The 14,195-nt window shown below is 34.8% G+C and overlaps 2 protein-coding genes across 2 annotated transcripts; one reads left to right on the forward strand and one right to left on the reverse strand.

Moving 5' to 3' along the window:
• Positions 1 to 3,057: 3,057 nt before the first annotated feature.
• LOC109175857 (patellin-3) lies at positions 3,058 to 5,788 on the reverse strand. Its single transcript, XM_019325223.1, has 4 exons — positions 4,627 to 5,788; positions 3,925 to 4,049; positions 3,694 to 3,844; positions 3,058 to 3,614 (listed from the first exon to the last, which is right to left on the reverse strand). The coding sequence occupies exons 1-4, from the start codon at positions 5,611 to 5,613 to the stop codon at positions 3,360 to 3,362; spliced, it is 1,518 nt and encodes a 505-aa protein (XP_019180768.1). The 5' UTR covers positions 5,614 to 5,788; the 3' UTR covers positions 3,058 to 3,359.
• Positions 5,789 to 11,463: 5,675 nt separating this feature from the next.
• LOC109175863 (MICOS complex subunit Mic10-like) lies at positions 11,464 to 14,176 on the forward strand. The gene is made up of 3 exons (XM_019325229.1): positions 11,464 to 11,767; positions 12,409 to 12,542; positions 13,902 to 14,176. The coding sequence occupies exons 1-3, from the start codon at positions 11,620 to 11,622 to the stop codon at positions 13,920 to 13,922; spliced, it is 303 nt and encodes a 100-aa protein (XP_019180774.1). The 5' UTR covers positions 11,464 to 11,619; the 3' UTR covers positions 13,923 to 14,176.
• Positions 14,177 to 14,195: the final 19 nt, after the last annotated feature.

The raw sequence follows: 14,195 nt of genomic DNA on the forward strand, positions 1-14,195 counted from the left end.
GTATTCAGGTATAAAATTATGTGTATTCTATTATATAATTATGTACATTCGAAACATGAATTTTGTTTTTTAAGAATTAACAGCAGACACGTGAAAAAATATAAAACAACGCTGTTTTGGGCTATTGTGCGCCCTCGTGCACGGTATAATTTGCCACTCTGTGGTGGCTAATCAAATTGTGATTTAGGGCTCTTAAATCTTAATATTGGTGTTCATAAATTCCCCCAAGTGGTATTTGGGTCTCACCAAGATGATCAGTCCATTGTTGACTGAGAACACCAAAAGGAAGTTCGTTTTCATGACCATGGGTCGTCCTGCCACCAAGCAGATTATTAATTAAATCACAATCGTGGCTGAAAATTCCCTGATTGTTGTCCACCCAAAAATGGACCTGTTGTGTAGGTTTTTTGTCCATTATACAAAAGTTCATGCTGGCCTATACCAAAAATGACCGCAAATTATGCTGTGCAACCGAATGCACCTTGCAAGGTGCATACGGTTGCAAAACGGCGCCGTTTTGGTTAAAAAAACGTGCGTCCCACTTAAAGAAGAAATCAGGTTCGATTCCCGGCAATAGCATTTTTATATATCCAGAAATTCATAACTATATAACCACAATTTCATAACTATATATCCACAATTTCATAATTATATATCCACAGTGAATGAATGAAGTAAAAATCCACAATGAATGAATGAATGAAGTAAAAATCCACAATGAATGAACTAAATATCCACAATATATGATTGAACTAAATATCCACAATGAATGAACTAAATATCCATAAATTCATAACTATATATCCACAATTTCATAACCATATATCCACAATAATGCTATTGCTGAGAGTCGAACCTGATTTTTTTTTTTAAGTGGGATGCGCGTTTTTAATCAAAACGACGTCGTTTTGAACTGTATGCACCATGCGCATGGTACATTCAGTTGCACAGCATAACTATTGAAAAATGACTAATTTGAAATTGTTGGTGGAACCTGGTGCAAAAACAATTTTCTCTCCACCTGTTGAAAATGGACAATAATTTCTTGCTACATACAACGATCTTCTAATAATTGCAGCACTCTCATTCATAAATGTAATTACCCATTATAATTGTTGCTCCTTAATAAAGCGATGCTCTAATAAGTAAAATGACACTATATTAAATGCTAAGCAACGGTTCGTTACTCATTGCTCTAATCTCGGGTCCAAATTAAATTTAAATAACTAATTTTAATATTATGTCACCAACCCTTCTACTCCCGAGTTAAGGGTAATTGAGTTAATTAGAAAATAATAATAATGGTAGACTCCTCGAACATCCGTTAACATGGCCATAAAAGTGTGTCAATCTTTGGCAGATCATTGCATATATGTTCATTTTGTGTCAATCTAGAAGAAATGGTACGTGCTATTGTAACCTAGTTATGCCTTAGTTTCATGATTTGATCTAATGATAGGTTAAACGCATTCTAACTTTTCCAGACATTTTGACTTTGGAACTCAACTTCAATTGAACCCTCCATATGAACTTCAATTGATCTAATAAAATTATCGACTCTTTTTGAATTTTCAAAGAAAAAAAAAAACATTTTGAATTAATCAACTAGTTAAACTATACTCTAAAAGCTCAATGAATTTAATATAATATACTCTCAGCGAAATAAAATTATTAACTCTTTAAATTGATCAACTAGTTAAACTATACTTTAAAAGCCAATGAACTAAATATAATATGATGTGGTAAGTATACCGCGATCTATGAATACACCTATGTGTCCTTGAAGGGTAGGTTGACGATGAGCTCGAGATACTTAGACAGTGGGTAAGACATTCCTGAGTTAAGATGTATTGTAAATGAGAAAATCCAAAAATCCTCTTGCGTAAGCATTCGATTGAGGAGACCCGGCTCAAGCACTAAGGTCGGATCCGATTTCATAAGTCGATGCCCAATAAATAATAATCTGAAAAGGTAACTTTGTATCTCAACTTGGGTCAGATAAACCAAAATGGGGTCAATTCATATCGGGCAATGTTCCTCATGAGATACAGAGTATACCTACGGATATAGAGTCATATGCTATGAGATTACTCCCGATCATAATCTATAAATTTGTATCTGATCAGGCATGACAGTATAATAATTATATACAAGGATTCATTTTCACTTTTCCAGGCATTTTGACCTAAAACTAAATCTCATTTGAACCCTACACTCAACAATTACCCGCAGAATAAAATATATTACGGAGTAAATTTTTTTGAATTGATAAACCAATTGAGTATATCGAAAGCTTAATAGAAGTCAGGCAAGGAGTCCAACGGCTGTCTCATTGCTTCTTTGCCGATACATTAAATATAATCTTCTAAATAAGGGACGGAGGGAGTAAGTTATAAGTCCTCCATATTGTGCTAAGAAAGCAATCCCCATTTATGTTGATTCTATCTAAAAGCATCATAATTACCAATAGACAACCTCAATGAAAAATGTCATTCCCACCCAATCAGCTCACTGCTAAGCTACAATGTCTTTAAAGCATATCTTATCAAAAAAGGCAATCATTCAGGCATGCATCACCTTTAATTTACAACTGCAAATCAATAAATTAAGATAGAATAATAACATGGAAGGAATCTCTTGAGCCCATAGGCCAGGGAGCTGGCAAAAAGTTGATAAAGCTATACCAAAAGATGAGTCAAAGGAGTTTAAAAATTGTGTTAAAACACCTAAACCCTAAAATACTGAAAATGCCAGGCCACTATAAGGTGACTCTTCACCTCTTTACAAGTCACAACATCTACCATATGCATTGTGACCCTAAACCTTAATCCCAATTATATGTATGCAATTAACATATTATATACTTTCAGTTAATATATTATGTACCAGTAAATAAATTAAAAGTATATAATATATTAACTACAAATACATAATACGATAACTGCAATATATACATCATTTATTAACTAAAGATACATAATATGTTAAGTGCATATACATAATCTAGATAAGATCTAGAATGCGCATGATAAGAATTGTCACCTAAAACACCAATCATGATGAATTATATTGAAATAACACTAGAAAAATTCAATGTATATTGCCCACTCAAAACTAGGATGTGTAAGTGTCAAAGGTTACAAAAAGACATTGAATAAACAAAATATTCATCATAACACAACCAAACATACACCACACTGTTGTACAAACAATGAAACAACCTTCTCTCAGTCTATGTACCTGCTGTCCAAAACATCATTCGTCTTGGTTCCAAAACATCATAGGAATGTTGGCACTTCCTCCATAATCGGGTTATCGAGTTAAGATCATCCACCTTTAACGAACAAAGATCCTCGATCTCAATCACAGTAAGCGATGTCCTTGAACCTGTAAAGAAGCTTCTTCTTCTTTGATGTAGGGTTGTCGATCGTGAGCAGAATCTTACCAAGCTCGCTTATTTTGAAGCTGCTGGAAACTACGGGTTCGTCAGTTGGTGCCATCTTCCTCGGCTTTTGTATGTTTATGGTGTAGCTGCCTTCAGTATTTGGCACAAATTCGGCGCTATAAGTTACCTCCCACCCCAGTACACGTAGCTCCCAAACGATGATGCACTTCTGCAAATTCAATCAAAATCTTTTAGTCGTGATAATAATCAACTAATAAACGAATTTATAAATTGCTCCCTAACTTCACCTCGTTCACAATGATTTCCACAGTTTGTTTTGTGGCAGGTTTAACGATAATCTCGGTAGCTGGATGATCAACAGTGAACTCCGGGTTGCATTCACAATAATCGACACTAAGGCCACCATATTGAATTGGCACGTGCTCTGGAGAAATATACCTGATATGTAAACAACACAACTCATCTCAATTCTGGCTCTAGCCCACTAATAACTGGCAGTTTAGCAAACCATTACGTACTTGAAAAGAGTTTCGGCAGTCTTTGCAGGGCTGGCAAACACAAACTTGCTTTTGGTCCTCTGTGTCAAGAATGGACCGATCATCGTATAGAAAGCCAAATACCACCACGGAACATTGATGAACACCTTCAGCCATCAAGAATAGATACACATTTAGAGCACACTTTAATAACAGAGGCAGCCTGTACACAACACATACCACCTATACAATAACATGAATTCGATCTACTCATATGCACAATGTTTACATCCCACAAATCAGGTTTAGACAACCTTAGACAGGTTTACCTTCTTGTGTTCCTTTGCCGGCTAAGGTCAAAGGCAAGGTTACAATACGGGATTTATCCCGTGTACCCGAATACCTCCTTATGCCGGCAAAGGCAGGGTTATAAGACGGAGTTTATTCAGTATACCCGAATACCTCCTTGTGGTCCAGGGTCACAAGACCGAGTTTATCCCATGCACACTTTCGAGCTTTCGAGGAGTGGATTCAGTTTCCCTAGTTACTCTAAAAAAAAATCAGGTCTACCATAAACTATATTATCAAACTAGTTAATCACTGTCAAAGCTAGAACTAAACAAGCAACTCAATCTCCAAATGAATCTAAGAGAAACCCACATTTGTAAACAGCCAATTAAACAAATCTGCAACTCACCATCAGAACACAGTGATTATAACGACATAAAAAAACAAAAAAGGTACCTGCTTTGCCACAAATTCAGGGTAATTATCTTGAAGAAGATGGAGGGCCTGTTTGGTGGCAATCCGGAGCTCCCGTTTCCCAGGTCCAGGTGAATTCTTAAGATCACTAACTTGAAAGATAGTGTTAGTGCCACCAGGATTGAAATCCAGTTTCCTGATACTCTTCTCCAAGAACTGAATCCGCCATCGCAGGAACCTTGACCTCTTCTCCTCATCTGCGAATGTTTTGTTGTATAGCTCCTTGTTCTGAAACTCCCCGTACACGTTGTAGCAGACAGGGTGGCTTTCCTTGTCGTGTCCATGCATAAAGACAACCTTTTCGAGGTGGTCTCCGAGTTCCTCGTCTACTAGCTCGTCAATGTTGAATTCTTTCCTCCAGCGTAGAGTGTTCTTTAGCATCGCGAATGATTCCTTCACCTTGAAATCGCGAGCGCGGAGGTATTTCAGTAGAATCACGTCGCTCCGGTCGTCTTTCAGGAGTGGGATTCCCCAGATTGATGGTTCTTGAGGCGAATTCGAGATTTCCGATGAGGGTTCTTCGGTGGTTTTGGGGGCTTGGGTGGGGTTAAAAATGTTGTTTTTAAGAGCTTCTTGAACTAAGGTTTTGAATTCCTCCAACGCTTTTCGCTCCGATTCGGAGAGATCTGAGACGACGTTGCTCTCTTCCTTGAACGAACCCAACGCTTCCGGCGCCTTCTTCACTTCAGCCGCCTTCGACTCCTCCGATTCGGCAGCGCCCTCTTCTTGCACCCCCGCTGCCGCCGCAGGCACCGTAACGGAAACATGCTCCTCCGGCGGCGGCGGCGGCGAAAAGGAAGCTAGAGGGGCCTCTTTCTCAACCACGGCAACAACGGCATGATGCTCCTCCTTCGCCGCAGGAGGCGGTATCTCCACCGAAGCAAGAGGCGGCTCCTCCTCCGGCAGCGGCGGCGGCGGAGCTTCTACCTCAGGCGCGGGCGGCGGTGGTTGGGTGGATTCGTCGGCCATTTTGGGCAACGGAGTAGATGAAAAGAGAGAAGAATATAGCAGGAGAAAAAGTGGCCACTTTTAGTACGTAGTAGAAGTAGAGAGAGCTAAAAAGCAGAATAGTTGTGAAAGTTCATTCTAGAGAGAGAGATAGAGAGATTTGTTGTTTTTTTGTCAGTGATGGAGAGGGTGAAGTGTTAACGTCGGAGTTTGACACGATCGACCGTTGTTTGGACTATGAGTGAGAGAATCCAAAGTCCAATGCCTTCCTTTCTTATCTTTTTGTGACTTTTTTCAAACTTTTTTTTTTTTTCTTTTTGCAAACTCTTTTCATTGTTACATTCTTCATAATTACACCCTCTTGTTTTCTTTCTCATAGTCGGTGTCTACACCTCAACTCTGCGGGCAATATTGTTCCCTTTGTTGAGCATATAATAAATATAAGAGTTTCTTGCACTTTTGGTCCTACGACTATAATGGTACTAGCAGAATTGATCCACTACTTTTGAACCTTGTAATTTTAGTCCACGATTATTGATTTTTTTGCAAAAATGGTCCTTCCGGCCACTTTTCCGTCAAAATTCCACCAGAAAAAAAATTCTCCATTTTTAACAGGGCTAAAATTGACATTTTACTTATCTCAAAAAATAAAAGAAAAAAATTGACATTTGACTACATACAATATTACTGGGCTACATACTACTGCCCCAGGCGGCAGAGTTCATGAAGCAAGCAGGGCTGTCAGTAAGCGGCGGAGCGGCCGTGGTGTTCCCCGGGCTAGTTGGGTTATCCGGCAGCAGCATTGGAGGCGGAGCCAGCACGCCTGCCGGATCATTCGAAGACATCGGAAAAGTTTCGCTGTATAGATTTTCGGCGAGAGAAACGGCGGAGATTCTCAAATGCAATCGCTTATATATATTTTTTTGTTGAGATAAGTAAAATGTCAATTTTAGCCCTGTTAAAATGGAGATTTTTTTTTTCGGTGGAATTTTGACAGAAAAGTGGCCTGAATGACCACTTTTGCAAAAAAATCAATAGTCGTGGACTAAAATTGCAAGATTCAAAAGTCGTGGATCAATTCTGCTAGTGCCACTATAGTTGTGGGACCAAAAGTGCAAAAAACTCATAAATATAAATATAAATATGCAATTCAACCATCACTTTAGATTTGATATCTCATTCAAGTTTCTGTGTCACCTAATAACAAAATAGACTATAATTTGTGTTGCTTGAAACTCATAAAAAAGTAATTCATCTGTACACGTGAAGCGACATATTGAGTATATAATATATAATATATAAATATAAATGTGCATACCAACTATTAACTTTGACTTTCAATTGCAATAGAACACATGTTTTAATTCTCTTTATATTAATTTCTCAAATAATTCCAAGATTATTTGGTGTTATAGATAATATGAGATTATCTTATCTTTATAAATACAAATACCTGAGTATTATTTTACTATACTAAAGGTATTTAGTGTAGTATAAATAAAGTCAATCCACGTCAATTGGTGCATATTCATGTTAGTAAGTGTGATAGAGTGAATAAGGAAAAGTTTCGGCTCAATCAATCTAATATTACAAGCGCGGTCTGATAATATTACTCCATTAGAAATGAGTAACACATATGAGCACAATATGATCTCATGAGTGAGGATTGGACAACTTATTTATACACATAGAGCCAGTTCTAAGCTTAGTTGGTCCACTAACATACCTCCACGTGCCTTTCTATATTGATCAGCTATGTTAGTCGATTGACTCTGTAGCGTGCAACCTCGAGTTGCTCTCTTCCTCTTTTATTGCATGTGATATCAAACTAATCGGGCTATCTAACCAACCTCGCAAGTTTGGCTCATAAACATGTGTATATAGTACTCGAGTAGTTATACTGTGCATCCGTATGCACCATGCAGATGCAAAAACGACGTCATTTTATTAAAAACGCGTGTCTCCCCTTAAAAAAAAAAAAATTCAGGTTCGATTCACAGCAACAACATTATGTTGTTCATTTATTATGGAATTTTAGTTCATAGATTATGGAATTTTAGTTCATTGATTCTGGAATGATAGTTCATCGATTATGGAATTGTAATTCATAGATTCTGAAATTTTAGTTCATAGATTCTGAAATTTTAGTTCATTCATTCTGCAATTTTTAGTTCATAGATTAGATTCTGGAATTATAGTTCATCGATTATGGAATTATAGTTCATCGATTCTGGAATTTTAGTTCATATGTTGTTACTGGGAATCGAACCTGAATTTTTATTTTAAGGGAAAACGCGCGTTTTTAATAAAACGACGTCGTTTTTGCATCTGTATGCACCATTCACAGCATAATTTGCCATAGTACTCTCTCCATCATATTTTATGTATTTGTTTGGATTAACTTGATTGAAGTTATTTACAGTACAATTCATATTTTTCATAATATACAATTTAGAATTATTATATAAAATTTATATTTTATAAATTACATTTAAAGTAATATTATACACACATAAAATAAAAAGAAATTATAAGAAAATACTAATAAAAATAAACAAAGAAAAAAAATGTAGTTTGACAAATTAATAGCAAACAGTACAAGTAAATTAAAATGTGACAAATGGAATATTATTTTATTAACATTATTTTTTATTCCTCCGTTATTCACACACAATGTGAAATTTAGATGTTTTTACTTCTTTTTTTTTTTTTTTAGTTTTTTCAATTATTGTCCGAAATTGATTACCAAATAAAAGTGATCAAGAAAAATTTAAGCCCAACCACGCCCTATTTTAACGCAAATTATGCTGTGCAACCGAATACACCATGTGCATGGTGCATATGATGTAAAATGACGTTGTTTTGGTTAAAAACGCGCACCCCACTTAAAAAAGAAATCAGGTTCGATTCTCGACAATAACATTTTTATATCCATAAATTCATAACTATATGTCCACAGATTCATAACTATATATCCACAGTTAATGAATGAAGTAAAAATCTACAATGAATGAACTAAATATCCATAAATTCATAACTATATATCCAGAAATTCATAACTATATATCCATAAATTCATAACTATATATCCACAGTGAATGAATGAAGTAAATATCTACAATGAATGAACTAAATATCCATAAATTCATAACTATAGATCCACAATAATGCTATTGCCGATAATCTAACCTGAATTTTTTTTTTTAAGTGGGACGCGCATTTTTAATCAAAACGACGTCGTTTTGCATCGTATGCACCATGCGCATGGTGCATTCGGTTGCACAGTATAACTATTGCTATTTTAAGTTATGCAAACCATTGCGAGAAATCCAAAAATTGTCAAAATTATTTGTTGTTTTGGTCTTTATTATTCAACTTTGCAAGAGTATGGGAATTTTAACTTTTAACAAAGAAAAGTAAAAATGTATTAAAATTTAAATATTTTTTATTGGTGTTTTCAAAACTTCAAATGTTAGATTTTGGATACAATGACTAATATTGAAGAAAATAATCCATATTTCAATTTGTCAAAAGATCAAAACTACCAAAATTTACAAATTAAATAAATATTTTGTAACTTTTGATTGAAAAAGAAAAAAGAAAAACAATACGAATATTTGAAGACATTAAGCCATTTATTTAGGCCAATAATATAGTTTTGGCATTGGATAGGCAAACTACAAAAGAATGTAACCCATTTACTTAGCTTTCTGACCAAGTATGAAATGGAAATGACAATAGGGTTGAAAATTGTCAAAATTTTACTAAATTCATGGGTAGACGACAATCACATCCATATCAGTAGGTGCTTCAACCCATTATGTGTATAATCAAATTAAGTCTTCAACATATAACATATGGGTATAAAATAGAAATGTATACACTTCAACTTTTAATTTAAAATTTCAATTGAAATAACATATATATTTTTAATTTAATATATGAATATAATTAATTTTATGGTTGTTAATTAACTGAATGAAAACACATGTGATCAGATAAAAAAATAAAAAAATAAAAAAACAAAAAACACCCACGAGGGTTGAATTGTATTACACGGTATACTTCTAATTGATTATTACTCCGTAGTATATCTCAGTCTAATATAGTTCCAAAACGGTCCAAATAATATAAAATAAAATAAAATAATACAGCACCTACACTAGCTACTTATTCGGTGAACAAGCGTCAATGTCGCCATGTCGGTTTGTCTTACTCAACATTTACACATTACTATAAAGCATTGTACCCTTCATTAAATGCACACCAACTTAAGAAAATGATTTTTCTCCTCTTATTAATTACAAAACAATGTTTTTCCACATAATAATCCATAAACCCTTTCATCGAAATCATGTCATGTTTTAAAGAATATTTACCGGGAAATTCTATTCACACCACCTATTTTGCTATTTGCACCACCTATATAATAGGTCAAATAACTTTATAGGTGGTGCAAATATCAAAGTGCTATTTGACCACCATTAATAAATGTGGTCAAAAAGTAATATTTATTATTTTTTTTTAAACAAATCAACATTAAAAAAAAAAAAAAAAAAAAAAAAAGAAGAAGAAGAGATCCGTCACCTTCTCCGGTCGCCTTCTCCGGTGAGAAGGCAGTTCGCCTTCTCACCGGAGAAGGCGACGTTTCATTGTTTTTTTTTTTTTTTTTTTTTTTTTTTTTTTTAATGAATTACATTTTGAATTAATTAATTATTACTTAAATTCAATAAATGCAGTTTTATTAAGGTGGTGCAAATAGCATTTTGATCACCCATTTGGTTATTTGCACCACCTATATATTTATTATAAATTACCACCTTTTTATACTTTTAATGTACTTTATACTTCATTTTAGTCAAAGGGTGGTGCAAATAGCAACACCCTATTTACCTCTGCAATAACGTAACTCTAAAATAAAATAAAAAATCTGATCACCTAAATTAAGAAGAAAAATATTTTTTGTCTCATTTTACTTGTTTAATATTTATTGGTAAAATAAATCAGTTTCCTATGTCCCATTTTATCTGTCTTACTTACTATTTACTGATCAAACCAATTCTTTCTTCTTTGTTTTTTTTTTTTTTAGTATTTTTCACTTATTTTTAAATTTATTTTTTTGTTTTTAATAATACTTTTATTGTTTTTTTTTAAATATATAAATTTTGTATATTAATACTAAACTTAATATTATGAAAAATTGAATTACAAATAACTTCAATCAAGCCTAATTAACTGAACGAGACATAAAATAGGACGGATAGAGTATTTCTTATTTACTTATTTTCTTTATTAGTTCTCAAGTATTTTTTTTTTAATTTAAAATTTTGTGTTTGACACTATTTTTAATTAGTTTCTAAATAATTAAAATTTTATATATTAATACTAAATTTAGTGTAATGAAAAATTAAATTCAAAATAATTTCAGTCAAGCCTAATGAATCGAACCAAATACATAAAATAGACCGACAAGTATATAAGAATCATAACATCATATTCATAAGTCCTAATTCTGTAGCTACTTTTTCAATCTACTAAAGCACAAAGTCCTACTGAAAAGTTCAAACTATGAACCTCTCATTTGAGAGAGTCACTTCGTGATACTAAATCTGAGAACTCTAATGCCACTTAGAAATGTGCTAAAGATATGAAATCCATATATATGTGAGTTAATCATAATTTATATAGTATGGAAATATAAAACAAGGAAACAAAAAATAGAAGGCCCAAATTCTACATTATTTTTTTGTTCAACAAAATATTGGGCCTTTAATTTTTTTGTTAAAAAGGAAGGCCCAATAAAATGTGAGGCATGTAATGGTACATAGGCCCACTAGCAGCCCAAATGAGCAAACCAACGTCCAACGAGTTCTACATTATCGTACGGAGACACAAAGCGTAGCTTGGTTGATTCTGCCTAGGGAGAACGAACGGAAAAGTAAAAGATCAAATCGAAGAAAGAGAAAACTAGAATCGGAGAGACAAATCCTCTTTCAATCTAGAGGCAGAGAGCTTCGAATTGCAGCAATGGCGGAAGAGAGCAACGCGCACAAGGAATACGTACCGCCACCGGTGTACGATTTGAACGCTAAATGGGACGCATGCCTCGATTTGACCCTCCGCCGCGGCGTCTACTACTCCTTCGTCGGTGCTTTTGGTGGCCTCCTCTTATTCAGTGAGTTTTGTTCAACACATCCTCCATTTTGACCTCCTTATTTTTTCCAGAATTTTTAAAATTATTTGGTTTTCTATGGAAATGCTTTGAAATATTTTATTCTGATGGTAGGATCTTTGTATTTATGGCTGAATGGTAGGCCTATTAACTATATTTTTCTATGAATTTTTATTTTTTTTTTATTTTTTGGTTTGAATGCAATGGTAAGTTCTGCTTATATACTAGCTTAATGTGATTAGGTGAATGCCTTTTGGTTGCACGTTTAGATTCTGTGTCTCTATTTCGATGATGGGGGATTTTATGGATTCCTGATTTGTATACGATATTAAAATAGAAGGACACCTAACTGTTCCAACTGGTACATAATCTCAGGCATTGGTAAGCGATGTATGAGCAATTAATCTACAATATTTGGTGGAATTGACATGTTCATTGATTGTAGTTGATATAAATGGTGGTGGAACCCTGTCCTGCTAGTTATTAACTGCAGTTTCTTCAATAACCTAAGTAATTTGCATCTTTTGCTTTAAGAAAAGGACTTCTGAATCCCATTCTTGCTTCAATTTATTTGCACACTCTTTAATGGAAACTTGGCTTATTAAAAGAGAAGGTTCTTAACTTTGCTTGATCTGTCTTTTCAGGGAGTCCTGCAGCACGTTGGGCTGCTATAGCTTTTGGTGCTGGAGCAGGTCTTGGATCTGCATACTCAGAATGCTCTTACAAATTTGCAAAAGATGGAGGTTTACCAGTTCCACATGTTTCTAATGCTTCAAAGGTAATGTTACAGGTACTTCTGGTTACTTCCTTGCAAAGAGATGAACTGTAACTAGGCAACATGCATGGGGTGTATCACCCTGCACCATAGGAGATCGTGCTTTCCATCTATCGTCAACGTGCTAGTAGTGATGTAACATCACTACTATGTTAGAATTCCACATTTCTACTAGTATTTAATACTAACCCATAGTCTTTCAAAGCTTTGGTGCTTACCTCTTTACAGAACTTAATTTGATGGCGAAAATAGTTTTAAGTGTGTGTACAAAGAATAGTTATCATGTTTCTACCAAATGAAATATTATCTTAACTTTCAACCGATGGAATATGTTTCTTGTCCATTGATGTTTTGTGTGCAGTTAAAATTACTGGTGAACTTGTTTGTGATGTGTAAACACACACACATAAATGCATTAAAAAAATTCAGACTCAAAAAAAAGAGGCAAAAAGAAAACAGAAAACCTGATCTTGGATGTGGTTGACTAGTTTTTTACCATCAATCTCCCTAATTGAGGACAGTGGCAATGTGGCATGTAAGGTGATGGTAAGTGGGAGGGAAAGAATGACATATCTGGTATGAGAGATAGGGTGGGTTACAGAGGGATCCCCTTCTCCCAAGTAACTTCTATCACCTCCTCCACCTTGGGCCTTGGCCTTCATGGTGTTACAAGGCCCAAAGTCTCCACATCTACCAGCTTGGAATTGGTGGCGTGGGGGTCGAACACCAAGATGGCTGTAGTTGGGGAAGAAATCAAATTAGGTTGTTTTGAGAGCAAGTACTGTTGATTTTCAGTATTTGAGAAAGAGAAGTCGATTTTGAGAGAGAGAGAGATAAGTAGAGAAGCGAGGCATCGAAGAAGGGAATGAGGCTAGGGTTTCTTTAAATAAATGTGTATATATGGGGAATAAAAATTTCCCTACTTGTGTGGCACATGAGTATGGCAAGGGTTGCTAGAACTTTTGTGGAGTTGAAAATCTTTTATTTTTACGTTCTTCCGATCCCTTGTAGCTCATAATCAAATAACATCTCTTCTCCTTTGCACCTGAATAAATGTGAAAGATTAGTTGGAGTCTGGAGTAGAAATACTATTAACCATCTAGAAGGTTCACCGTTCTCTTAGTCTTACTGTGCAAAAATGCAAAATTTTGAATCATATTTTTTGTAGAATGGCTTACAAGGTTTCTTAAACGCAATAAATTCATAGTTGTGTGCCGGTTGTTTCTAAACCTTTATTTACGATGCATGGTTCTATTATGATCTCAGAATTGAATACTTTGCCTTTTGTGTTGTTTTTACTGTCTGCTCTTGCATTGTTTTGCTTTGGTATGCAATCATGTTAATATCTTCCTTATGGTGCAGGTGAGTACCGAGCAGGAATGAAGTCCTCTTCCTTCACGGGTTTCACATACCAGTTTTTTCAAACTTGATGAGATTGTTGTTCACCCTTGTCTGTTCAGTGGCTCTCGCCTTTCATTATTGCAGGATTATTTTGAAAGGTTAATTAGATTGTTCAAAGCCACAAAGCTACTCATCATAAACGCCTCTGGCTTTTTTGTCTGTAATTCTATTTACCAACCAAAGTTCAATAGGTAAAGTTAATAATTTCTTCATTGGCCCCTTAGAGGCTTTGGAAAGACATCTTCTTCATGCATT

Source organism: Ipomoea nil, unplaced genomic scaffold, assembly GCF_001879475.1.
Source record: "Ipomoea nil cultivar Tokyo-kokei standard unplaced genomic scaffold, Asagao_1.1 scaffold0688, whole genome shotgun sequence".
In the NCBI taxonomy this organism is placed as follows: Eukaryota; Viridiplantae; Streptophyta; class Magnoliopsida; order Solanales; family Convolvulaceae; genus Ipomoea; species Ipomoea nil.

What these genes read in the sequence shown, in the direction of transcription:
- LOC109175863 (XM_019325229.1), top strand. Translation starts at nt 11,620, where the DNA reads ATGGCGGAAGAGAGCAACGCGCACAAGGAATACGTACCGCCACCGGTG. An exon ending in TGGTGGCCTCCTCTTATTCA is followed by an intron (nt 11,768 to 12,408) that starts GTGAGTTTTGTT and finishes CTGTCTTTTCAG; the next exon opens with GGAGTCCTGCAGCACGTTGG. An exon ending in ATGTTTCTAATGCTTCAAAG is followed by an intron (nt 12,543 to 13,901) that starts GTAATGTTACAG and finishes CTTATGGTGCAG; the next exon opens with GTGAGTACCGAGCAGGAATG.
- LOC109175857 (XM_019325223.1), bottom strand. Translation starts at nt 5,613, where the DNA reads ATGGCCGACGAATCCACCCAACCACCGCCGCCCGCGCCTGAGGTAGAA. An exon ending in ACTGCCGAAACTCTTTTCAA is followed by an intron (nt 3,845 to 3,924) that starts GTACGTAATGGT and finishes TTTACATATCAG; the next exon opens with GTATATTTCTCCAGAGCACG. An exon ending in TGGAAATCATTGTGAACGAG is followed by an intron (nt 3,615 to 3,693) that starts GTGAAGTTAGGG and finishes TTGAATTTGCAG; the next exon opens with AAGTGCATCATCGTTTGGGA.